The sequence below is a fragment of the Schistosoma haematobium genome, chromosome 1 (assembly GCF_000699445.3).
Source record: "Schistosoma haematobium chromosome 1, whole genome shotgun sequence".
Lineage (NCBI taxonomy): Eukaryota > Metazoa > Platyhelminthes > Trematoda > Strigeidida > Schistosomatidae > Schistosoma > Schistosoma haematobium.
Genome location: NC_067196.1, coordinates 39,855,415 through 39,883,245, shown reverse-complemented (window position 1 = coordinate 39,883,245; position 27,831 = coordinate 39,855,415). Strand labels below are relative to the sequence as shown.

At 36.4% G+C, this 27,831-nt stretch overlaps 1 protein-coding gene across 2 annotated transcripts; it reads left to right on the top strand.

Moving 5' to 3' along the window:
- The first annotated feature begins 6,763 nt into the window (after positions 1-6,763).
- On the top strand, positions 6,764-27,192 carry CBR3_1 (Carbonyl reductase [NADPH] 3). Of its 2 annotated transcripts, none has more exons than XM_051218190.1 (13): positions 6,764-7,289; positions 7,321-7,433; positions 7,466-7,591; positions 9,300-9,438; positions 14,308-14,371; positions 18,274-22,506; positions 22,555-22,648; positions 22,679-22,860; positions 22,897-23,009; positions 23,042-23,307; positions 23,356-23,677; positions 25,298-25,361; positions 26,190-27,192. In XM_051218190.1, the coding sequence occupies exons 6-10, from the start codon at positions 22,492-22,494 to the stop codon at positions 23,169-23,171; spliced, it is 534 nt and encodes a 177-aa protein (XP_051074027.1). In that variant the 5' UTR covers positions 6,764-7,289; positions 7,321-7,433; positions 7,466-7,591; positions 9,300-9,438; positions 14,308-14,371; positions 18,274-22,491; the 3' UTR covers positions 23,172-23,307; positions 23,356-23,677; positions 25,298-25,361; positions 26,190-27,192. The 2 variants fall into 2 exon arrangements, with proteins under 2 accessions (XP_051074027.1, XP_051074026.1); XM_051218189.1 differs by adding an exon at positions 7,633-7,688 and having other exon boundaries at positions 6,764-7,433; positions 7,466-7,586; positions 14,526-22,506; positions 23,042-23,167; positions 23,539-23,677.
- Positions 27,193-27,831: the final 639 nt, after the last annotated feature.

Genomic DNA, 27,831 nt, shown 5'->3' with positions numbered 1-27,831 from the left:
GTGCTTCTTTGTATTGAAACACAATGAATGAAATGAGTTTGAAGTAATTATTATCTAGTTAACCTTCCCAACAATAAATAAGTGGAAAATATGATTTCGACTTTATTTGTGAAATTGAATGAGATACGAAATACGGTAAATTAGTCTTCCGATCGCAATTTTACATGTATTTGATGTCGGATATTAAAAAGATTTCATAAAAATCACTTCCATTACACTGTTTTCGAAACCGTCTTTTTATTAAGCGATCTCCACAAGATTTATTTATTTAAGAAAGATGATATTGTAGACGAACTGCGTTTTAAGCGACAGCAAATATGTATGGAGTTGATAATCGTGTTTTTATAAGGAGGAAGAATGTGTAAAATTGTTATAATTGGGTTGGGATTAAGTGGGTTTATTTTCGCTGATAGGCTAGTAAATCTAACCCCAAAATTGTGGAGTTGCCGTGATTTGACAATTAAATCTATGTAATCTTATATAGAAGTCACATCCTTGTCTGTACTAACTTCATCTGAAAACCCAACTATCTGGTGTTTAGGACTATTGAAGAGCACAACTGAAATGAGAATACATCCACATATTTAATGTGAAAAGGAAGTCGTTACAAAGGATGACCCCGCCTGCATAGTTGAACCATAAAATAACGATTAAATTTTCCCATGTTCACCATCTCTGAATTTCTCTCCATGTTAAATGTTGTATGTATATCGCACGCCTACTTCTTCGAACCTGATAAAAGCTCAGTTTTTTTAAAATGAAATAAAATTTTGTGGTTTAGGTTCCAATAACGCCAATAATTAGATGAACCTAGTATCTATTTAAAAACCTAAGATCAGGTTTATCTGGATATGGGAACATATAGTGCAGCTTTCTACTTTTTGGAATTAACTTAGCCTCTGAATTTACTTGCTTTTCAGACAGACTGTTGTTTTAGCCTCTAGTAATTCATCCATATCTCTGTATGTATTTACGTACTCGTGAGTGAGTGTATATGATCGAATGCGTGTCAGTCCACGTTCTTATGTTTATGATACATCCTGATACTGACTACCTGAAACACTCGTCCTCTCATAATTACGTATTTGACTGTCAAACAGTACTTATTATTTCCCTTGCTGCTGTTCATGTCGTCTGCAAATAAACTGCTACTGAAAAACTTCGTATCAATTTCCAAAAACCCTTTACAGTAGGAGGATTTACAGTGATTTAGGATAATATTGAACCTCCGGCGAAAATTAATTAAACCTCACCATTATTACATTAAACTGTGAAACAGTGAGGGTTGAATATTTGGTTAAACATGTTGGAGGACAGAAAGTTGGTACAGGAACAGTTTCAAAATTGCATAACTTGTCCATGCGGGTGTGACCACTGTAACTCTTTCACCATAGAATCAAGAGTATTATTCCGGCGGTCAATTCTGATTTGATTGTGAAAGGTTGCTGCGGAACAATTGCCATGGATAACACAGTGAACCAAATCAGTGTAGGCAATGGTGTCACGAAGATTAGGCAGTTACACCACGGAAAGTCAACCACAGTGTTCTAAGTTCATTAATTTAATGAAATAAATAGGTGCACTAATGGAGATCATAGCCTTCAATTTAAGAAAATGGATATGTTGAAAGTTTTTTTGAGAGTGCACATGAGGTCAATAAGATTCTTACTAAAACCACCTACATTCATATCTTATAAAGTGTCAACCTAGCTGAGTAATTTACTACAGTGAAAATTGTATCTTTTGTGACAATTCGATCTTGCCTATAAGCTGGGATGCTTCATGTAACAAACTATTAGTTGAGAATAAATTATTATTATTATTCTATGTCCCTTTGAACATCCAACCTTGTAAGTTTGAGAATGACTAATGCGACAGAAAGAGAACAATGAAAATCCCTCCGCAGCCTTTTTGTTGGATAGTACTGTCATTTATTTGTTTCTTCTTCCTACCACACCTTTTGTCCTACAGTCTTCTTCGTCTGAGCTTTTATTACGTGATTTTGATCAAAGACTTATCTTTTGTTACCTAATTTTCTATTGCATATTGCCGAACTATTGGCAGTAAGGTCGTGTTTGACTAAGCTCAAGGTCACGGTGTGATTCAGTGTGTGACTGTTAACCATTTGACTGTCTAATTGGGAGAACTGCTGGAATCTCTGAAGATAGATATTTGATCCCATTTTGTTGGGAATATTTTTATTGATTATCAGCACGTTACTTTGCGTTAGAGAAACTTCTGACTGGATAGCACAGGCTGTACCGTTTGAGAACTGTAAGGATCGAACTGCCAGTAATCGGTTTGAACGCGGAACTGACGAGCCAAAATTCATTAGAATTGGCCAGGCTACGTTCTTCTGTATGACTTACGAAGCGTTTAAATTGAGCACGGAGTTTGTGCTTTGATATAATTTAATACGAGTGTCTCAAAAACGCTTTGTAAGCTATTCAGAAGAACTTAGTCTGGCCTATTCTAGTGGGTTTGTGTTCTTCAGTCCTGCGTTCAAACAGAATACTGGCAGTTCGGTCGTTTCAAATATATTGATGCTATAGATGACTCCACTTGGATTACCGTAGATTGTGGACCGCAAAAATATCTACTGATTGGATGTATGTATACTGATACTAACTTGTTAACTAACATATTTTCCCCCAACCACATACGTTTAAGATCATCGGAGGTGGTTTAAATCCGCTGAACATTATATGGATATCGACTTGGCCACTAGATAGATATAACAAGCCTGTTGTAGCCACAGAACTTTGTCGATGGATCTAAGAAGTCCGAAAGCCGACTAGGAGGGACAATATACTTGGTTAATATTTACAATCAACATCGATTCTGTCTCATGACACGTCAGTCATGAAGTTTCTATGGGTGATCATGGAGTCGTATTGAGCTTTATTTATTCTTCAAACACCACACCATTGAACTCTAAACCTGGAACAATGTACCAGAGCAGGCAGTTTGACCAACAAACTTAGAAGCGCAATTGAACCTTTTTTCTATGCTGATCATGAGGATCTTATTTCATAACAAATGATATCGGCACTGCGTTTTCCTACTTCTACAGTAATCTGACGTATTGCCTTGGTTACACTGTTCCATTCATCGGACACATGATTTTTAAGTTAATAGGGACCGGAATACTTTTAAGACCTGTAAGAGAAAGTTGAGAAAATTGAAGCACCGCTATCACAAGCATAATGAAGTATGTGCTCTACAGAGCATACCTAACTTGGTTGACAGAAATGATTCATCTCAACAGTAGTATCTCACGATTATAGAGAATAAAGTTTAAGGTAGTAAAAACACAGACTTTTTAATACCCCGGCTTTCCAAATCACGCGTGAAATCGGATTATCTTGACACAACCAGATTCTTCATAATTGACGATAGCATTTTATACGGCCTTGTTACTATTTGTAAGCAATTCATCGAAGAGGCTACAACACAAAAACCTTAACGCCTATCAATAGGCTTCCAATATTGACATCTAAACATCTGTCTACAGTCGATTTCACAGCCATCAATACCAAGCAGGCCATAAATACCCTGAAAATGTCTAATAACAGTGGCAATGATGGGATTCCTGCATCTTTCGCGAAATACAGCAGTGAATTTTCACTATTCTACTTAAAACTGTTCAACTTATCTATAAAACATAGAGCCTATCCATCTGCGCGATAAACATATCTTAACACCTCTAGATTCAAAACAGGGTCACGTAGTGATATTACTAACTATAGGCCCATTAACGTGACGTCTGTGCTATCAAGAACCATGGAAAAAGTCATCCACAAACAGTTATTATCATTTTTACTTTTGGCTAGCCTGATTAGTCTATCCCAACATGGGTTTATGAGCAAACGCTCACACTCCACATAGCACTTGAAATTTCGTGATCAAATCACCTAGAGAAAAGTTGTTGGTCAACCAGTGGTAAATATGTACTTTGATTTCAATAAGGCCTTTGACGGTTTCTCATACAACCTTTTTCCTTTAAAACTTTCTTCATTTGGCATACGGAACCCACTTTTATCCTAGCTCAAATCCGAAGATGTCAACAGCTCCGGTAAGGGCCTTTCTGGATCAAGCTTGTTAAACTAAACCTTGTCTTTATCTACCAGCTTATAAATGACATCCATCCCTTTGTACTTTATGATATCACCCCACGACATGTGTAATAAAGAAAGTATTTTACCAACTCTGAGAACCTGAACAAACTTAAATTAGACTTTCTTTGTTATTCGCTATTCAGCCGTGTGAAACAGATTCCCAGAAAACTTCCGTTGCACTGAAACAATAGCTCGATCCAGAAGTTCACTTGATGACTATCTCTTTGAAGTGATTTGTGCCACCTAATAGATATTAGTGTGTATACCAACGATTGATACAAACAAGGTCCAATATCTCTGTAATTGGTTGAAAAAAAGAGTAGGACCTTTGAAATATTGCTCGTTTATTTTATTTTGTTTTCCATCCTTTCACCTAATATTCGAGATCCGCACATATTCATATTTGTCATTACAATTATTATCATTATTGTTGTTATCATGACTGTTCCTCCTGAAACATTCGCTATTCTTTTCCCCTTTTGTTCTTCCTCTTCTTTTTCTCTCTTTCCCTTCTACACAATATCTTGTGTTACGCTTAAAAAAATTAACCTTTCATATTCATTTTATGTTCATCACGCATGTATGACCCATATAAGTGTATATTTAACGATTATTCCTTGCAATCATTCTAAATCATTACTGTACAAACTTATCCTACCGTAAGATCTTACTGTTTATTTATTTATTTTTGTTCATTCGGTAATACACACATTACCGTTTATTCTTCTTATGTTTTCAATAACATGATAAATTACTTACAGATTTCATGTTTCTTTCCTTAATTTTTCTCTCGTCTTTCTCCAGAGTCAACTCAATATTCGTCTAGGCTCATTTAAATACAACGAATATCATGCAAACATTATTGGAACTTGAGTAGAACTGCATTGCTGAAGAGAGTCAAAAGGGCTTCTTCACAACACCAATTTACCAAAAAACTGTTTGTGAATAATTATAATATTTGGACTGGAGTGACAAGACCGGGAATCTGTTGCTAATACTCTAGCACCTTTGATATAATAAATGTATACTTTTTAAGAATCCTGAATCGGATTATTTATTGGGGTATCTTTGTTCTTCAGGATAAATAAAGTCTTATTATTTCTTTACGCATGATTTTTCGCTACCTATTGTTAACGATATACACATACTTTTCAGTGTCATTTTCGAAATGTTTTTTGAAATTATTGTGCTACTTCCTACACGTGGACTTTGTAATGGCCGGTACTATGCCAAACCCACATGAGTTATTCTAGCTTCTGAACAGGTAAACCTACTCATTATTGTTAAGCCACAATTTTGCCTTATCACTTATTGGCTGATCAATTCTGTATGCTTTTTAAATGGTCGTATGTGTGTTAAATGCCTTCTCTATTCAGCACGTGTCTGCAATTTATTTTTATTCTGACCATAAATATCAAGTCACTGACATATTTAAACATAGTTGAATTATTATGCGAACAGGGATCCTTGAAATTGGAATTTCAGCCGAATAGAGCTAGGTAAGCACGAACGAACGTATTGTATTTAGAATTAGAAATCAAGCGGACAATTAAGTACAAAGGAATCTAGAGCTCATACAAACACCATAGTCACGCTTGATTTAATTGATTTGGCTCACTCACCTCCACTGCTCATCATTTTGTTTCACTACGCTCTCTCCCCTTTACTTCCTCCACTTCGTTTCCCTGATTGTCCGTTCAGATCAATGAGTGTACGAAATGTATGTATTCAAACTTCATTCTCGTGTTTGAATCATTTTATTCCGTTATTCTCTAGCTCGATTTGGGTCGATTGTAGGTCATTAACGTAGATGATCTATATCGAATGATCGAGGGCTTACTTGAGTTAGACGGGAATGCTGAGACCAGCAGCTAACTTCGAAGTCACACCTCGCAGCCAGCGCTTAACGTGGTTTACTCCTCCGTCGTATCAAGGTACTATTGCTGCTTTGAATACCGTATAACACAAAGGGCGTTAGTACAGAAATATATTAGAATAGGTACAAGCTGAAGTGTGACCAACATCTCATGGGCCAGTTCATGGCGTACGACTGACTGATGAGAGTTGGTCGTCCTTGGCCTTGATAGGGACTGATGATCTGCCCGATAATCTGCGAACGTAGCCTTGAATTTGTCTTCATTACCAGTTTACGTACTGACAAACTTAGATTCTGGGTATATAATGCACTTTTAGGTCACATGAAATCTGGAATTCGTTTAAACACATATGCGTCTGAATGAAGCCAAAAGTTACTCACATACGACTCAGCTTCGACTATCAAGAATTTACTTCATGGCATAAGCGATTCTGGTAGTAATGTAGGTTTTCTGTGGCTGTGGATAGCAGAAGCACAATTATATTCATTTAAGACTCCATGTCGTCCATCAATTTTGTCACTATTATAAGTATCAGCTCGACGGTGAAGTCGTGTTTCATATCGTATATCGATGACAAATTAGGTTAGAGACTTCAAAAACAAGAACGTTCCGCATGAATACAAAATCCCAGTTGTTATCCATCAAGAAATCATCTCAATGATAATACGGTCGACCGTATTAAATGATGGAATGATCATTCCACCATTAAGTACTGAGAAGTGTTTATGAAAAATGAACTCCTGGTAAGTAAACCTTCGTAACTGTCTATTTCTAACGATTTTAAGAAATACCACGATAACACCTAAATGCCGCGGAAACACCAGGAGTTAATTGTAACGCATACCCACCCAGTTTCTTGTCCTTTCCAAAATGTAACTGAAGGCCATTTGAGCAGTCGCTGGTTGGTTGGCCGTATCTTATCGACATGAAACTGGCATTTGTTTGATGAGTTTTATAACACTAAGGAGGTTATATTTAATTAATTTAGGTAACTGGGTCAAATAAAGGTATCGGGTTTAGTATCGTTGAAAAACTTTTGAAATTATACCGCCCTACAGGAGAATGGGATGTGTGTCTAACAGGTGACCGTATATCAACTAATAACTTAGCAGCTCGTAATATTGGACTTGGTCAGGAAGCTGTTAAAAAGCTCAATAACAAGGGCCTGGATGTTAAATTCCATCAGCTAGATATAACGGATCGAGATAGTCGAAAAGCGTTCCTAACATTTGTAGAGAGAAACTATCCCAATGGAATCAACGTTGCAGTTAATAATGCTGGAATTGCCCACAAAGTCGTTTTATTACTTTAATATATTTCCGTAGGCTAACTGTTTGGTTTCATTTGGCAATCAAGCACGTAGTTTGGTGAACACCAACTTTACTTCAACTGTCGATTTCACGGAAGAGTTCATTCCTTTACTAGCTGAAAATGCCAGGTACTCTATTAGGACCAGTTCATACTCTTTAGAGTCGTTAATATCTCTGCTACTCTCTCTCTGTTCATGTTAAAGAAACTCAGTAGTGATCTTTACGAAAAATTTGTTGGCCCTATGAACCTTTCGGAGTTGAAAAAACTTATGGTGGAGTTTGTAAGGTATATCTTTACTGAAATACATCTCAAATTAAACATTCTAGTTCAGTAATGCAACTGGTTTTTTTGCTACACTGCATGTAACGTATGATTTCAAAAAGTATGTTTCAGTTAATTCAACACTGCCCAACCCCCCAAGTTTGGGGAATTCTCCAGGGTTTATGGGAAGTATTGTGGATTTTCCCCAGATCTGGGAAACTTTTAGGGTTTAAGCGCCATTTCCTCAAAATTTTCTGTAGCCGCTTCCCCAAAATGGGTCAAATTTTCCCCGAAATTGGGAGATTGGGTTAGTAGTGACTGGTCCCAAATATGTTAAATCCTTCTTTCTGCTGATCAAATTTTATTGGTCAAGTCACAGTTTACTTACTAGTCTAGACAAATCTACATTGCTTGAACTATATTGAGGTGTAATGTGGTATTTGGAGGTGGTCGACAGGAAACCCTGGACCTAGGTTTCTTGCTACGTGGGAATGATCAACATGGCGTGCCTGTAATCGAAGGGGCGACTGATGCTCCTTGGTGGACTCATTCGCCCGCTTCCTAGCTTCACAATCAGTGATGTTAACACAGGTCTATCCAGGCTGCATCCAGTGTTTCCAGTCGGCTCGAGTTTCTTGGACTAATGGTCAAGCTGGTCATTTATCAACATAGTTTGCCTAAATAATCGAATTATATTGCTTTAGATAATTCATTCTCAAGTCCTTACCACACCACAGATGTACTTTTAGCAATGGTTAACGCATCAGTTTTTAGAATTAAATTATGCTGTTAAATATAATAAGGTCTACCTGCTGTAAGGTACTCCTCTTTAATGACTAATATCGCCAAGCTAGATGGTCTTTGTTGTCCTAGAATATATACATAGTAGAATCAACAAAATATGTTGTGAATAGACTGTAGGGTGATTCTAACTGCTTGCTGCTTAAATGTTCAGGCAGAATGTAGGTTACTCTAGGCGACTAGTGTTTCCGCGTAGTACTCTACTCGGCTCATTCGAAAAATTGGTCTGTAAGGTGTATATATTTTTTAACATACTACGAAATACCACAGGATTTCAATCGATGAACTTTGAGGATATAAGATTCATTGTATTCCAGTGTCAAATTATCTAAGCCTCATTTCATTTAATGTATATTTTCGAAAGAACTCAATCGTTTGGATAAAGCCAGGTTCACTTAATATATGTGGATTGATGGAAAACCTGTATTTTGTATTTTAGCTCTGTAAGAACCTGGGGCATGATTTTCCCAAAGAGTTGCAAAGTGTAGGTAAGTGCAGCTGTCCACCAGTCGCATAGGCTTACTTTGTAAATGGGAGATCTTTTCATGTTTGCTTTTTTCTATTGGATATAGATATATGTGCTTTACTTCAAACTACACATTTTTGTGATATTACTCGGCTAAATAGTCGGAAATGACCGAAGCTTGATTTGGATCCGTAATACAGAGTTCAAAAACCGAGCATTTCTTAACTATATCACCACTTCACGGACTAAAAAGTGTAAACTTCTGTTTACGGCAGTCTATGTATGTAGCTTCTGATCTGTACTTAGAAGCAGCCATCTTCATTATTCTAATTCTTAAATATATTTACACTTGCAAATGATTGGCACCACTATTCCGAAACATCACTGTATAGACGAGACTTAAAATAGTATTTGCTTTCTACTTTATTTATTGAGCAACTATTTCCTTGTAAAATATATCATTAGATCTGCTGAGGATGGCACTTATTCTGAGAAAGGTTGGCCTTCAAATGCCTATGGAGTATCCAAAATGGGTCTTACAAAGGCTTCGTTTATTTTCGGTGATATGCTGAAAGATGATCCAAGAGGGGTTGTGATAAATTCGGTTAGTTTGTTTTGTCAATATTGTGATGATTCGTGTTTATTTCTGTGCACATCGTACTAGTCCTCATATATATTTATACAAAGTAAATATGAGTAGTGTTTACAATAGTTGATGTTGAGTAGATAATCCATGGTTCTTGTCATCAGTTTCCAAATTTAAACGTGATTCTGACCACTACGACAGACAAGGATTGTTGAAATAGTGTTCTATACTATATGAAGCCATATCAAGAATGTCACTCATTACAGTCAGTCAATCAGCTACAACGTGGGACCATGCACATATATGCATCGGTCCAAGTTGCCATACCACATTAGCACAGCAAGATGAATACCGGATTAATAGAAGTAGTTAATTCGATGGTGGTACCTCTAACAGCACTCAAGACCACTGTCACTCATCATACTGCTTTATTATCCACACTCTACCAAAGTAACAGTAGCCAAAAATTTGATCACCAGAGTTAAAAATCTTGTCACTGAACCAAATGATATAGAAGTGGAAATGAATTTAATTATATCCACTTCAATGATGAATGATTATCCGAAGGATTTTATTAAAAGAATAACTAAGAATGAAGGACAAAACGATATTAAAAAAAGAGTTAAGCAGAAAGAATGGATTAATACAGTTGTGATCCCATATCGTAAAGATATTTCAGAAGAGATCAGAAGGATTCTAACTTTTCAAAATATAAGAACATTCTTTCGAACAAACAATACTCTAAGATCAAAACTAGTAAGAATCAAAGATTCAATACATAAGGAGAAACAACAGAATTGTGTTTATGAAATCAAATATAGTGACTGTAATGCCACATATATAGGTGGAACATCAAGGCAACTGAATGTGAGAATGAAGGAACACAAACTATGCTTAAAGCACATTCCTAAATCTTCAGTTAGGGTAAGGAAACCCGAGAACAAATCAGCGATAGCATTACACTATAGAATCGAGTCATACAATTTATTTCAATGGCACAAGAACCCTTCAAAAAGGCTTTAATTCTTACAAAGAGAGACTAACAGCCGAAGCCCTACACATATGGGCTAATCCAAACGGTATTAATAAGAGAGATGAAATACAACTAGCTGTCCCATGGCAACTAGTAATTAGTAAGTAAACCTTATTCCACTCTATCTATATCGTATGAACTAATTATCAGATATTACATTTAACGGTTCAAATCAGTTATCTTATCTGAATATGTTAAACAATTGACTGGAACATTAAAATAACACAAACTTTCAATTACGAATACATTCTTCCTCTTTGAATTCATTATTTTATCTTGTTTATTTATCATCATTTAATTCATGCTGTGACATTTTCGATTCATATCATATACAAAAATTATATGTTTTCTTAATATTCATCGACCGAAGACAATATATAGTGAGTGAAATTTCTTCTCACCTACGTATACACACAATCTGTTATCTTAACACTTCGTTTCACACCACATGTCTCTTACACACTAATGTAAATACTTACTTTAAACATTGTTAATGTTGATTGGGCCCCCAAATGCCCTGGTATGGCCGAGAGTGGAGTGGGCCCGCCCTCCCTCTCGAAATGCTCTCACACGGCCACGCGTATATAGCCTCTTCCAGGGAAGTCCTACTCACTGCCTTCTCGTGGCGGGGGTGTTGTTTACGAAAATGAGAGGACGAAAAGCGAATGTCCGGCGCTTCAACCGGATCCCAAACCAATGGTGCACATGGGCTCCAGTATCCTGCAGGAACAAATGGCATATGAACCAATCGTTGGTCACCGGCTACCATGGGACTGCATCTCCTCACGATGCTCCACTGCCTTGTGGATCAGACCTTTAGGTCGAAGGCTCGGGGTGTGGCCTTGTGTGAAAACCACCTGCTTCGGTCTGGGCACCCGGACAGTATCACAGCCCCCACACACAAATATGGTGTGACGCATACATATTTGGTGCCTTCTTGTACCAATATTTATGTGTTGAAATAAATGAATAAAAATAAATGTTGATTGGACGACTTATTCGGTATACAGTAAACCGGAGAACCATGTACCTATTTATATTCGATAATTTTGATGTTTGATTATATTTTCCTTGAAAAAGCTTGGACCAGATTGCCAGGCGAAACGTTGGATTTACTTGGAATTCTTCCGCTGAGATTTCACAAATGCATTCTTCCTCTTTAATGTCTCACATTAACTAAATACTGTGAAGCTATTCCATCAAATTTAGACGAAAGTTCTTATTTGGTTTGTATTTGTTATAATAGTTAGGTCGGTGCCTAGGAAATGTTCCGACCGTGGCTGCTACCTTGACGCGGTGGTCGGGCTTGCTTATCGTGATGACCCAACCGAGCTACATTGGCTGGAACGTATGTTCCTGTAGGTTCTACCATGCCAGGCAGGTCGATTGGAGAACGGTAAGACTAAAAGCAGCAACTCAAGGTTTGAGGGCGAAGTCGTGCTGCTGACTGTAGAGGGGTGTGACAGTAGTAAGGTGTTTCCCTCAGACAACCAGCAACTACAGCGATGCTGCCTTCCCAGGTCGTTAAGACCAACACTTATCCTATTTCCTTTTCAGGTTCCTCAAGAAATACCCTTCCACGGTGTGGGCAGCCGGGAAGTGATATCAGCCCTCATACCCGTAACAGCACACGAGACCAAGTTGGTCACATTCAAATCCCTCCTACACCTCCGAATACCTCTCTTATCTCCATGACTAACCCTCCTCACCACTAAACGGAACAGTAAAGACTCGGAAAGATAGGGACACTCGTCGTTGCCTCTTCGTCGTCTCTGCCTATTCTCCCACTGACTGCAGCGCAGATGATGTAAAAGATGAGTTTTACAGAAAGCTCTCCAACCTTCTCCGAAAAACTGGGCGCTCTGATGTAGTAATAGTGGCTGGTGACTTTAATGCTGAAGTAGGTAAACTACGCGATAAGGAAAGACACCTGGGTGGATCTTATAGCATCGTGGCTCAAAGAACAGATAATGGCGACCGTCTGTTGCAGCTATGCTCAGATAGCCGCCAGTTTCTTGAAAATACTAACCTTAAGCATAAGGAAAACATCTTTGAACATGGCGACCCCTAATTCGTCCCAACGTTGGACCCAAATAGATCACATCGCTATCAGCCACCGATGGAGGGGCTCGATAGAAGACTGTCGCTGGATCTCAGCAGCATCTATCGCACTGATAGATGCTCGGAAACTCATTCCACCTGGCTCTGAGCATAATGAAAAGCGGAGTCGACTTAAGCGCAAGCTGACAAGAAGTCTACGCAATGATCGTGAACAGTGGTGGGTAGCGAAAGCAAGAGAGATGGAAAAGGCAGCGGCAATAGGTAATAGCAGATAATTGTTCAGACTTGTTAAGGAAACCGGTATTAGGAAACCGACTGTTAGCGAAACACTCAGAGAAAGATGGACATATAAGTTCTCGATCCAGGAGATTGGGTCGATGGCCCTTCAGCCACACTTCGGTTTCCCACGATCTCCAGTCAACCTGAATGGCAAGTTAATGTAGGTCGTCCAACTGTTTACGAAGTTGGAAAAGCCACAGGAAATCTGAAGCGAGGAAGAGCAGCAGGACCTGACAGGTTTACTCCTGAGATTCTTAAGGATGGTGGTTCAGTATTAGCAGTGAGATTAACTGAGGTCTTAGATAGAATTTGGGAACTGGACGTAATCCCATCTGACTGGTCTCAATCACTGATTGTGCCAGTCTATAAGAAAGGACAAAAGTCCTCTTGTGACAATCACAGAGGAATCAGTTTGACTAATATAGTGTCTAAAATATTAGCTTCAATAATACTTCGACGCTTAACTAAAGCTCGTGAAGAACAGACTGGAGAAAATCAGGCTGGTTTTCGACCTGGACGTGGTTGTATAGATCAGGTATTCACAATACGTCAGGTTCTATAACACACATTCAGATGCCCCACAATGGTAGTATTTCTCGACCTTAAGGCAGCATTCGACTCTGTTGATCGTAAGGTTTTATGGCAGTGTTTGTCACTGAAAGGAGTATCAAAGAAGTACATTAACCTTGTAAAGGCTCTCTACTCGAGCACAACTGGTCGAGTGAGAGCTTATGGCGAACTGTCATCAGAATTGATTACCTCAAGTGGTGTTCGTCAGGGCTGCCGTAGTGAAACTTCATCAGTTGAGATGGCTGGGACATGTGTTACGTATGCCGAACGACCGACTGCCTCGATGTGCGATGTTTTGTTGTATAGAAGTAGATTGGAAGAAAGCTAGGTTCGGCCAGACCAAAACATGGCACAAGTCCATGAAGTCACTGACAAGTAGACTGAGTCATATATCGGTAGGTGTAGACTACTTGGTTGGGGACCGCGAGATGATAGCAACCGATGGTTAGAGACCCCGAATGACATGGCTCAAAGTCGTTTGCAATGGCGCAGGTGCATACACTCTTTGTGTTCTTCCAAATTCTAATCTCCTGATTCCTCCTTGTCTCTTTTTTTCTCTTTCCAACTTTACTTCACTGGATTATACTCTTTAAATAACATCTCCAAACCCTAATCTTTCCGATTACTGCTTATACTCTTACTACCTCTACCACTACGGAATTTGAATCGACAACTGCATCTCTGTGCTAATATGGTGTGGCAACTCGAACTGATGTACGTACGTACGAAGTTCTACGTTGTCACTGAGCGACTGCCTAGGAAATGTAATTGTCTCGTTTGTCGAAGGCTAATAGTAATTAATTTCGTGAGTGGTATTGTTAAAGTGATGATTTGAGAGTTTATGATTGCTTGGAAGTGAATGGTTTTAATTTTAACATAACATTTGATAGTTTTGTTCAGTTAGATTCTGATACTTTATCTTCGCGTTTTCATCATTTCGACAGTGTTGTCCTGGTTTTGTTGACACTGATATGACTGACCATAAAGGTGTGAAGACAACGGATGAAGGTGAGTGTATATCCTTGTATATATATATATATATATATATATATATATATATATATATATATATATATATATAGCCGGTCGTTGTTCTTGGTAAGCAGGGGACAAGGCAGGATTTATCGCAATGCTGCGGACTAAATCTGTTTTACTCCTTTAGGTGCTGACACACCGTTCTATTTGGCCACACTACCTTTAGGATCAAACAAACCTATCAATCAGTTCGTATATGAAAGAAGAGTGGTTAAATGGTCCAAATGATCTCCACATAAATTTTATTCTGCACAGGTGTATTAGCAGAATGTTATTGCTGAACTTTCTTATCAACGTACGTTATGTTACCCACTTGTTTTATTAGATTTCAGATGTGAATCATTCTGTTTCTTAGTCTAATCTGTTTACGAATAGAAGCGATGTCTACCTTATTATTATTATTATTATTATTATTATTATTATTAATATTCTTATCGTTGTTGCTATTCTGTGATGTTCGGCTGTACCATGTGTTGTTATTCAGGACATAGCTTCTTCGGTTTCATTTAATTTACTGGAATGTTTGTTTTGTGCATGTATTTTATTTTGGTCTGTTCATATGATTCTAACGTGTTTTCAAGTAATGAATGTTGAAAATGTTTACTGTGTGCAAACTGTTTAGTGAGACAACTGGTGTTTTACTTTGAGTTGAAGCTGAGAGTGGGTGGTTTATGTTTGAGTCCGCCTCCAATGAAATATATGACGATGGCGAATTGTTATGAACAGGTGACTTGTAATAGTTTATTCTGAGTTGAAATAGATTTCTGCACAAGTTTTATTTTATTTGATGAAATGTTCACTCACCGTTCTTCATTATATTATGTCACTAGGTGATTTCGAGCAGCATTTATCAAACGAACTTTTGTTATTCTACAATGGAGAGTAGTATGAATGTTTCAGTTTTTCAAGAAGATTGATTTTAAGAATATTTGTTGAACGGGATGAGATTAGTGGGGTTCCTACATAGTTCGTTGCCTTGGTTTTACTTTCAAGTTTGATTTGGTTATGCAGTAACTTATGTATGATATATACATGAATGTACATTGTCTGTTACTCATGCTCAGTAGTATACTTAGTTATTACGGTTCACAACATCCAAGTAAAATTGAAAACTGATCTACAGTTGCTTTGTGATATTGTTGTTTGTAACCATATTGATGTTTGGATTTGTAGTATAAATCGAGTTTCTTAATTGATCGTGTCTGTAAAACATTATCTGAGTACCTATGAATTTACCAAGTATCCCAAGTTTTCCAACATATTCCAATGAACCCTCATCCGAGTGACTTAGAGTTTTTAGTTGTCAGGCGCTAGGTCAGTTATCGGGTTTCCGCCCTTGTTAATGTCTTATGAAGTGTCTCATATGATATCCATTAATCCCTCGCCAATCAAAAGTTTTTAACATAACTCGGAAAGATTTGAAGGTTGATGTCTGTTGTATTTAATCTTCAACAATGTTAAGATTTTTATATCAACCTAAAGAAAAGTATGATGTTCATTGTAAGCATGGTTCACAAAATAATCTCTACTCACTGTTTATGTGTTTGTGATGATACGCTGTTGTTATTACTTATATATGAGTATGGCTATGCATAACTACCCATTATTTGTTTACAGTTCGACTAGTTGCTAACTGGGAAAATGATTGTCGTGTTATCCACTTGTAGAAGGTAGTGTTCCTCTCCATATAAGCAATAACTTCAGATAAAACAGTTTCAAAAGTTTAACTTTGCTTGACATTCGCTCCGTTGTGGCAATTGTTTATCCAAGAACGATCACACAAAAATCAAACTACTTTATCCAGAGAAAGTTTGATGCTTATATGAGTATGTAATGGATTGTCTTAGAGATAACTCCTAAGGCTTCGTGTATCAAAAGTCCTGATTTTCATTATTAAATAAATCCCGACGGTGTATCAATTTTGGATGACAATACGAGGTGTCGACTACAGTTTGTTACTGAACAGCGCAGATCACTGAGCCACAAGCTCACAGCGAATCCTAGCAGAAATACTAATGTGAGAGAGAAAATACATAGGCGAATTAGGAGTTGAATAAATTGGTGAGATGCAAGTAAATATACATAGAAAAGCAAATGATTAATCGAGTGATTTAAGCTAGTAAGAGGGATATATGTGTAGGCTGTAACACGTGATCAAACATACATGTTCATACAGACATGATGATCATGATACAAAGATGTACACATTGTCACTGTTTGAATGACTGTTTAACAAGTTGATTGAAAGGCTTGACAAGTTAGATCAAAACACACCTATATTACGTCGGAACGATGAATAAATATACTACAACTGCTATAAATATTCCTATTGGCTACTGTTATGCGGCTTACCATTATTAATTTATTCACAATCTATTAGTTACAACCTCCTATACTCATAACCACTTTTGGCTTGATCTCGCATAGTAATTATTTTTCATTTTATGGTGTTATGCGGTCTGGTCTATTTGTGTATAAACCACGTATATCTGAAATATACGATTCATATGGCGGAGACTTATTTGTGTTTGGACTGAACGGGCCGGAGTAGGCGAGTAGCGACTGTGAAGAGGAACAATAGAGTTCCAGAGTTGATTTAAGGCTGCTCGTGCTGGCTGACGTGTTATTGGTTTGGCACAGAGACAAAGTTGTAGAAGTCGGCATTCTGATTGGTGGTTTTGTGACGTATTGTTTGACGGGTCATATGGCATAACAACTTGAGTGTCGGTGAAGTGCTGTAGGTAGACGAAAACTAGTTAATTTGAGTTTTGAAGTTAAAATGATGATTAAAAATATGCCATACCGATGACCTTAAGTGATTGGTCACTCAATCAGAAAACAGTGCCTAGTTGGAAAGCAACGGAGTTAAAGTGCAATAGTGATTTTAATATGATAAGTAATCTGCCGCGTGTTGAATTATTTTTTTAACGCAAACGAAAAGTCTTAAGTTTACGTATCAGAAGTTGGGCTAGCGTTGTGAGTTAGGGTTGTTTTCGTCGCCAATCAATATAAACTATGATGAAAACAGTTAGGGTTAGATATCAGGAGTTAAGGAAAAGTTTTGTCAAAATTACGAATTAAGTGTGAGATAATCGCGAAATGACATCAGTTTTATTGCAGTGACACCCTACCGCTTGTTTACAAGCTGGAAAATCTGGGGGTTGAGATTTAGAGTGGGAGAATACATCCAGTAATATTATCTAAGCCCTTGACTATGCACTGTATCACGGGAAATGGTTTGTTAAGTGAAGGAATGCATACTTCCCGAATGAAACAGTAACTGAAAAGTAATAATCAACACAATCTGAATTAGTTAATATCACCAAGCAGAAAAACTGAAATCTTTATTGCTCCAGTAAAAGTAGACTAGATATTTCAAATAAATGAGAATCATACAAAGTACTAATTAGTTCAGTTCATATTAATATGTACTTTAATTTATCTATTTAAGTTATAGAATCAATTATGAGGTCATATTCTCACACAGCAGTCACTATTAACTAAATCGTGAATGATTGAAATCGAGTGATAAAAGTACAAATCAATATTACCTCTGAACAAGCGATTTATTTATTTCTATCCTCCTAGTTAGAATTGTCAATTCGCAGTAGTATGCTCTTCATTGATTTGCAAGATCTTCTCTGTTAGATCCGCATGAGAGACATTGATCGGAAGACATCAGAAAGAATAACAAAATTCTGGAATTTTCTCAGAATCAAAGTATGAAATAAACGTACTGGTACAGTGTGACGTTTACTGGCAATGCTAAAACCTCTGTAACTATTTTGCAGTTTATTATCATTTGTGTTTTGTTTGTTTAGTTAGTAGATATTTGTATCACTGTATTTTTATGTTCTCCCCATTGTAAATCTCAGGTTTACATACTATCTATAAAGAACATACTATTGCGAATTAACAATTCTAACTAGGAGGGTAGAAATAAATAACTCGCTTGTTCAGAGGTAATATTGATTTGTACTTTTATCACTCGATTTCAATCATTCACGATTTAGTTAATAGTGACTGTTGTGTGAGAATATGACCTCATAATTGATTAGTTAATTGATATATAGGAGATAATTGACCTGAATTATAGATTTCACGTGACTATCGGATTAACACACAACACAATGTAAACCGGTGTTCACTGTTCATGTACACTCGAACCAATTTCATCTGACGTCTAACGATAATTGATATCAGAAATAATTTGTTGAACAAGTCATTATAGTCAACTCTTCGTATTATGTATGTTTGTATTATTTAAAATGTTAACCAGCTTCTGACATCAGTTATTAATAACATAACAGTGGATTGTTGTATAGGGATCGATGTATCACTTTATCCTTAAAGTTTGTCATCAAGAGATTTATTGCTGATTATAATTATAAAAGTCTGGCAACACTAAATCAACACGAATGATTCTGATCCAAAGTCACCAATTTTTCACTTCACACAAAATCGTACCTTTCACATATTTTCTGGAATAATTTTATAATAAATAGTAATTGGAGGAGTCAACCAATTAACCTATCACCCATTTGTTTTAATGAGATTGTTCACATTTTTATTGTGTCAGTTGATCATACCGAATTTCTTATGTGAATGATTGCTTCACGTACAAACTTCCAGTACTTTTTTTTCTTGGACCAAATCAAATGTGAGAATTCGTTAAAACTTTTCAGAATTAAATCTCTCATCATTAGTTATCATGACATTTCAACTGCACAGACTAAGTACAATATGGAGAAGTTCAAGAAAAATATAAATAACTGACATTCTCTTAGGCATTTCCAAAATACTTTATGTGTCCATTGTAAGTCTTATAAGTTATTTCCGGCGTCTTATAACTTAGTACGTTCGAGAATTACCATGATATTACTTCTCAAACTCGAATTCTGAATCGACGGTGCATATTTCAAAACACAAAAATTGTTTGCTGCATCGATAATGCACATTGTCTTTAAAAAACATTTATGATGTTACTAAGACACTCGATTGCGTTAAAATTAGTGATCATCAGCAACGAATATTTAAGACATTATTTTGTCACATAGTATATAACTTGAGTAATATAGTGTATAGAAATGCCTACTTTATTACTTATTTACTTTAGAAACCTAGGAATCTCAGTCCTATGAACAGTAATTGAACTTATATCTTATAAACATTTTTATTACAACTGCATGTTCATTTTTAGGATACAAATGCGAAAATTATGTAGCCATTTAAAAATCCATTTGGATATAATAAAATTTATTTTTACTTTAAATCACATTTTTTTGAAATTCGAAGGAAGCTACATAGGAACCATGAGTGACTAGTTCGAATTCCATTCAACACTGTCAAGGATTGAAACGTTGCTCTCAACACAACTACGTTGTTATAATCCAATGACAGATATTTAACAGAGACCACTCATTTTCAAATGGATCATCATGACCTCAAAGCTTCTGTTCCTCGCTTTTTAATGAGGTCTCTTTGTCAAAATCATTTTAGTTGAGTTGGTTTTGAAGCTGTAACGTATACACAGGACATGATGTTTATATTCACACTCACTACATTTAAATAGGAAGATATCATTGGTAAGCCAGATTAGCTGCTTTACCTGATAAAAGTTGAAAATCAGCATCTGAGTTCTATATGGTCACTGATTTCAGTTGAGCAAACTACAAATGAAGAGCAGAAATTTTCAAACTAGTCAGTTTAGAAGTGAGTGAATTAAATGAATGGCATACGTTCAAACAATTGTTGTTAAAACGATGTTATTGAACAGCCAGTTACAAAGAAGTTAAAGTGTCAAATTAAGTTCGTTGCGTAAAATTACAGCAGCAAACTCTGTGCTATAGAAATAACTTTAATTATATTTAATAGTTTTAATCAACTAAGACAATGTTCAAACTTCTATCTCATTATACAGAATGCATATTATACAGATATCTAAAAATTTTATAAATCGCATGATATAACAGCAATGGCTTACGAGTCACCTCGGTAAGTAAAGACTAGAAATGATAATCACGTTTCTCAAACCGAGATAGATTGTGACGAGTATTAGAGAGTAGAGATGTGTACATGTGATTCATCACTCCACACTATATCAGGTCAAAACAAGTGAAAATGTGAAGTAGGAGGAAAATAATTTATAGTGATCAACAGGAAATTCATTTATTGATGTGAATAAGAAAAAAATGTGTTTACCATATAATCACAGATAGAACTTACATAATTGCTAAGTATTCATGAAACCGGTGAATTTTTAATACGAAGCCTAGCTACATTCGATGCATCGTTTTTCAGCTATCCTGATCCGTTACATCTTGCTTACTTACTTACGCCTGTAACCCCTCGTGGAGGAGAGTAGGCCTCTCCTCACCATCCTCCATACAACTTTATCCTGGGAAGTCCTTTCCAGCCCTTTCCAGTTGCTATTCATCCTTTTCATGTCTGATTCTAATTCTCGGTGCAGTGTGTTCTTTGGTGTTCCTCTTCTCCATTTTTATTCAGGATTCCAAGTTAGCTCTTGCTTCGTGGTGCAGTTTGATGATTTCCCCAATGTGTGTCCTATCCACTTCCAACGTCGTTTTCTACTTTCCTCTCCAGGTAGAAGCTAGTTCATTCTCTCTCACAGAAGGCTGTTGCTGATGATACCCGACCAACGGACATTCGGTGTCATACGTTGACAATTGTTTATAAAAACGTGTACTTTTTGACTATGGTTGTGGAAGTTCTCCACGTTTCAGCTCCGTGAGGTTCTCCTATCCACGCAGTCAAATGCCATCTTTTGTTCAAAAAAGTTGATGAATGGTAACGAGTTCCACTCAAGTGATCGTTCAACAATGATCCATAGTGTCCCAATTTGGTCTGTGCATGACCGATCCTTACGGAATCCAGCATGTTGATCTGGAAGTGGAGAGTGTGCTGAGTCTTTCATGACCAGAGTACAGCAGCATCGCTCTTGAATTTGTCCATTTCTGTCCAGCTTAGTTCCAACGGGTTTCACTGATTCCGAGCACGGACAAGTTGAATCTAGTCGTTTCTGTAGCTATTCGACTGGTCATTCCTGTCTCCCACACTGTCCGGACATTCTGTATAGCTACATTAATTGTTGTTCTGCTTGCTAGAAGAGGCATCGGCCTCATGACTTCCGAAGAATTACGGCTTTTATCATGAGGCGTCATAATTTTTTTATTCAACTAGGTGAGCAGAGCTTAAGTGGTTTAAATTGCTTATTCTGGTCTGCGTTCTTTTTAGCAAGGTTGATTTCAATGGGATGTGATCGTTGTCCGTATGCTCAATCCTCCTCCTTCACCCAGGTTTGGGATCGGCATTAATCCTAGAAGGGCCACAGGTAAAGTTCCGTTGTATCTAGTTGATGGAATTTCACAAACAAACCTTTGTTATCGAGCTTCTCCACAGCTTCCTGACCAATCTCAACATTTCGAGCCTTTAAATGATCAACTAATACCTTCTTACCTGTTAGATAAATATCCCACTCTCCTGATGTCCCATAAAATTCTGCAAGCTTTTCAACAATGCTATATCCAATGCCTCCATTTAATCCAATTATTTAAACATAAGTAATCTCGGCTTCTTTATAGAAGTCACTAAAAGAGGATAATGTCTGGAGCAAATACATAGAAACGCGTTTCTGTGTTTTAAAACCACAGAGCTCAGAAGGATCCAAACACGAGCACATTTGAACCAATAATTACATCATTAAGCACTTATTTTATTTGAGTGATTATTGGCGTCAACTCATTCAATAAGGACACGACTTATCGTTAATAAATTATTGGTTAACGAATAACGGGATTATTGGTTGTATCGCATTGTTCATGCCAGCTTTCTAGGTAATGATTCTGTATTTTCCAATCAGAAAGATGTTCTATCGCATGTACTAGAAAACTACCGATTGCAAGCATCATTATGATTGGTAGTTGAGATTCAATTAGTGTAGGCGTGTAAAGTGTTCAGATATTGCCCTGATAAATTGTCAACATATTGCTTAACAGATTTAGTTCTCATTCAGTACGTTTGCTAGTCGACGGATTCAGTACACGACGGTATTTTATCCGTATTTTGGTGCTATCATGAAACTGGCATTCGTATGATGAGTTTACTCATCTTACAAAAAATTTATTACTCCTCTTTAGGTAACTGGGTCAAACAAAGGCATTGGATATAGCATTGTTGAAAAGCTTGCAGAATTTTATGGGACGTCAGGAGAGTGGGATATTTATCTAACAGGTAAGAAGTTGTTGGTTGATAATTTAACAGCTCGAAATGTTGAGCTTGGTCAGGAAGCTGTGGAGAAGCTCAGTAACAAGGGCCTGGATGTTAAATTTCATCAACTAGATATAACTGATCGAGATAGTCGAAAAGCGTTCCTAACATTTGTAGAGAGAAACTATCCTAATGGAATCAACATTGCAGTGAATAATGCTGGGATTGCCTTTAAAGTTGTTTTGTTCTTAAAATCTCATATGTCTTTATAGGCTGACACTCCAGAGTCACTTGGCGAGCAAGCACGAGTCACTGTTAACACTAACTTCACTTCGACTGTCGATTTCACGGAAGAGTTCATTCCTTTACTGGCTGAAAATGCCAGGTGAGCTAGAAGAATTAGTTCCTACTTTTTAGAGTCGTCAACGTATCTTCTACTCTTTCTTTGTTCAATCTGATGAAACTTAGTGACGATCTGTACGAAAAATTTGTCGGCCAAATGAATCTTTTTGAATTAAAAGAACTTATGGCGGAGTTTGTAAGGTAAATTAATTTTTTCATTGAGGTTGGTGTTGAGTACTATAACCGATTTGATTTGATTCCATAATTTTATAACTCGAATTGATTGCTGTTGTGAAATGTATCTTCTACAAGTTTTCCGACATTGTTAAATTTTTTGGAAGGTAAGTAGTTAATTTACGAGGTGTCTTTTCTACACAAAATGTGTTTAGTCATATCTTTGAAATTTGGAAGGCAACAATTCGTGTCGCGTTTATATACTACTTTTGTGAATTTCTTTGGTGGTATGGTTAGTTTCAGATTCGTGAAACTACAGGAGTTTAAGGTTTCATGTAACATATAGTTCTTTCTGTTTGTCTCAAATATAATTGCTTTTGCTTTGAATTTATTATTAGGTCTGCTGAGGATGGTACTTATTCTGAGAAAGGTTGGGTGTCAAGTGCGTATGCGGTGTCTAAAATAGGCCTTACAAAGGCTTCATTTATTTTTGGTGAAATGCTGAAAGATGATCCAAGAGGGATTGTGATAAATTCAGTTAGTTTGTTTTGTCGATATTGTGACGATTTGTGTTTCCTGTTGTATAAATCGTTTTAATTATAGGATTAGACTTATAACAAAACTAAGAGTAGTATTTGTTGTAACAGTTGGATTATGCGGTGTGTGCACGGAGTTGTAGTTCGATTTACTTATATTTTGTACATAATGAATATACGGCGTTCTTGTTGTTTCATGTTATAAAGTTAGACACATGTTCTTTGTTGTACAGCAAGTATTGAAGGTCATGTTTCCCGTTAACCACTCCTTTTATACCGCGATCACTCAGTCAGATTACGTTGTTGCACTGAATATCAGAAAGAATTAGACAGAAACTGTGTTTAAGCCCTATCATAATTAACAAATTCTTGGAGGGTGGACAAAATGTTTGTCTTATGCAGGATCACACACTGTATTTGTAAAATATGAAAATACACTATTTGTCCATCTTTCTTAAGTTGTCCCATACAAACTTCATCGTTCCTTCATGACTGTTGGTATTTCGATTGATTTCTGCTTTCCTTTCTCTTCTCTCCATTTTCCCCTTCTGTCGGTAAAAACTCTACTTTCAAGTCCTGATGTATGCTAAAAGTAGTACACAACACACTATTCATATGCGATTGTTATTAACTTAAAATTTTCTAAGCCGTAGGATCCATGGTGTGGTATATGCTTTCGGTCCTAGTGGAATGAAAGTCACTCTGTTTTCAAGAATAGTTATTTTGATTAAAATTATGGTCGGTTGATTGCAATGATTGGGAAGCACAGTTATTTTGATTCACTTCCTTGGAAATTATGCTGAAATGACCTAAGTATTATTGTGTTGTTACTTTCATAGTATCTGAAAATTATATTTGAAATAATCTCAGTGATTGAAATTTAAACAATTCCAACGTTTCGTCCAGCAAACTTGTCTGGAGTTATTTAGATTTCAGCCGCTTAGATGATCTCAAATATAATTTTCGCATATAATATCTTCTCTATACTCGGCGCCAAATTTCTGTCAAACTATTCGGTTTAATATTGCCGAATATTCGTACACATTTATCATTATACTTCAAGTAACTCACTCTGAAAAGTAAACTGAAATGTCAGGTATTCGCTCATGTAATGAATGAAATCCTCACTCGAGTGCTACACATTGTTTATTGGATAGTAATAATTATCGTTTCTTCAAACTAAAACTACCTTTAATTTGTTTACAGTACTGCTCTTTTTGAAGCAAGCTTCACCAGAAATGTCTTCGGCATCTCAATATCTCTGTATTAGGTACACCATTACTGGATGAGTGTGACTAATTTTCCACTGCTCCATGGTTTAAAAACCTACTGTAACTTAGAAATATTTCAGCTAGACTTCAACTGGAATAATCGAGGTTGTTTAGGGTGCCATGAACTTGGTTTGTATTTGCTATAATAGTTGAGTCGGTGCCTAGGGAAGGTAATTGTCTCAGTTGTTGAAGGCTAAGAGTAATTAATTTCGTGAGTGGTATTGTTAAAGTGATTATTTGAGAGTTTGTGATTGCTTGGAAGTGAATGGTTTTAATTTTAACATAACATTTGATAGTTTTGTTCAATTAGATTCTATTACATTATCTTCGCGTTTTCATCATTTCGACAGTGTTGTCCTGGTTTTGTTGACACTGATATGACTGACCATAAAGGTGTGAAGACAACGGATGAAGGTGAGTCTATATCCTTATATATATATGTATTATCTGAAAAGTCAGTTGTTTTGACAGAATCATTTGACCACTATTTTGTTGAGTTCGGGAACAGCTGAGGATCAGGAGAGCGTACTATTGTCTAACATTTGGTTTTCAACTGTCGAATGTGATGATTGACTGTAACGTGAAGGGGAAATGGGCACTAAAACAAGTGCAGTCGAATATAATAAGAAGAAATTATGTTCGGTCTTTAATAATATCCCATAAATGTTCCTTGATCTTTAGTCTAAATTCATAAAGAATTTATTTACTTTGTGTTGCGAAATTGTTTTCAAGATTTTTCATGAAACCCGAATATTCCCTTGAACTTTAGGTATGAAGTACGTGATCATTGTGATCGAATACCTGTAGATTTTCAAATAAACCCCCATTTGATACTGGTTTGTTTTTCGTGAAACCACACAATGGAAGTCACGATATACTAAACTCGTTTCATCTCTACATTTCATTGATAAAATCACTTGAACAGAGATTACAATTTTATAAGCTAGGGTCAGGTATGAGATCAGATTTCATAAGGAATGTGAAAAATGTACTCAGGTAGAAGTGATGTGAACTTATATTAAAGCATATGTAAGTAATTGCAATGTTATTTCTGATTATTCGATGAATCAATTTTCGTCAAAAATGTGTACTATTCCTTTACCAGCCGACGTATGTCAGTAAGAACTTCATGTCGGATTGGGTTCACCGCAGTCAATAGGGTGGTTAGGAAAATTACATCACTCATGAGTCTTTGTAGCTGATCACTTAAGCAAAATGTTGTGCTTCTCTTGACGTTTTTAGGTGCTGATACACCGTTCTATTTGGCCACATTACCGATTGGCTCAAAAGAGCCAATTAATCAATTCGTCTACGAAAGGAAGGTGGTCAAATGGTCCAAATGATCTTCACATAAATTTTATTCTACCCAGATATATGAACAGAATGTTATTGCTGAACTTTCTTATCAACGTACGAGATGTTACCCACTTGTTTTATTAGATTTCAGATGTGAATCATTCTGTTTCTTAGTCTAATCTGTTTACGAATAGAAGCGATTTCTACCTTATTATTATTATCATTATTATTATTAATATTGTTATCGTTGTTGCTATTCTGTGATGTTCGGCTGTACCATGTGTTGTTATTCAGAACATAGCTTCTTCGGTTTCATTTAATTTACTGGAATGTTTGTTTTGTGCATGTATTTTATTTTGGTCTGTTCATATGATTCTAACGTGTTTTCAAGTAATGAATGTTGAAAATGTTTACTGTGTGCAAACTGTTTAGTGAGACAACTGGTGTTTTACTTTGAGTTGAAGCTGAGAGTGGGTGGTTTATGTTTGAGTCCGCCTCCAATGAAATATATGACGATGGCGAATTGTTATGAACAGGTGACTTGTAATAGTTTATTCTGAATTGAAATAGATTTCTGCACAAGTTTTATTTTATTTGATGAAATGTTCACTCACCGTTCTTCATTATATTATGTCACTAGGTGATTTCGAGCAGCATTTATCAAGCGAACTTTCGTTACTCTACAATGGAGAGTAGTATGAATGTTTCAGTTTTTCTAGAAGATTGATTTTAAGAATATTTGTTGAACGGAATGAGATTAGTGGGGTATATATATGATTCATGATCTACATGGATGTTACGGTCGATTACATCTGGTATTACATCCTAGAGTATCGTATTTTATTTATGGTTGGCAATGTTTGACTTGATAACCTAATGTGAGCTGAGAATGCGTTCATCTGTTTAGAAACGTTTCTTAAGAAAGTCTTTTCAATTATGACAATTCGATCACCCACATATCTGTGTTAAATGCGTGTTCTAATTTCACTAGTAGATATATGCGATTTTATATGAGATATGAATAAGTTATCAACAATCAAAGACACAGGGAATCCCACTGCTATACCGTTTGTTTATTTAGATGAAAACTATGTGAAAGTTAACAAGATTGAATTTTGGGACAGTATGAGGGATTTCATGATCAAACTGGTGCTTAAAGAACATCTTCTAGATAGGGTATTATCATGCCCACCAAACTGTCAATAAAAAAGTCATATCTTAGTTCGTCTATCAAATTCATTAGATCCTTGAGGAAGCATGATATCTTACTGAGACTCATTGTGGACTTCCCAAACACCTGTGGTGGATCCCAGCAAAAGAGCTTATTTAAGATAAAACAATACGCAAGCTTACCAATAATATACCAAAAAAGAGTTGAAACTACAACCCTAAGTGTCTGTCTATTAGTAAAGCAAAAGGCAACAAATTACAGTTACAATATAAGTGGTATATTAAACAAAAAATGACAACACTTGTTATGAAATGAATGTTACTTGTAAGCTGCTCTCTGAGATAACAACCACAAATGAGTTCACTTGATTAACGAAGATTCCTCTGCACGTGGTGGCAACAACGTCGTAATGAGAAA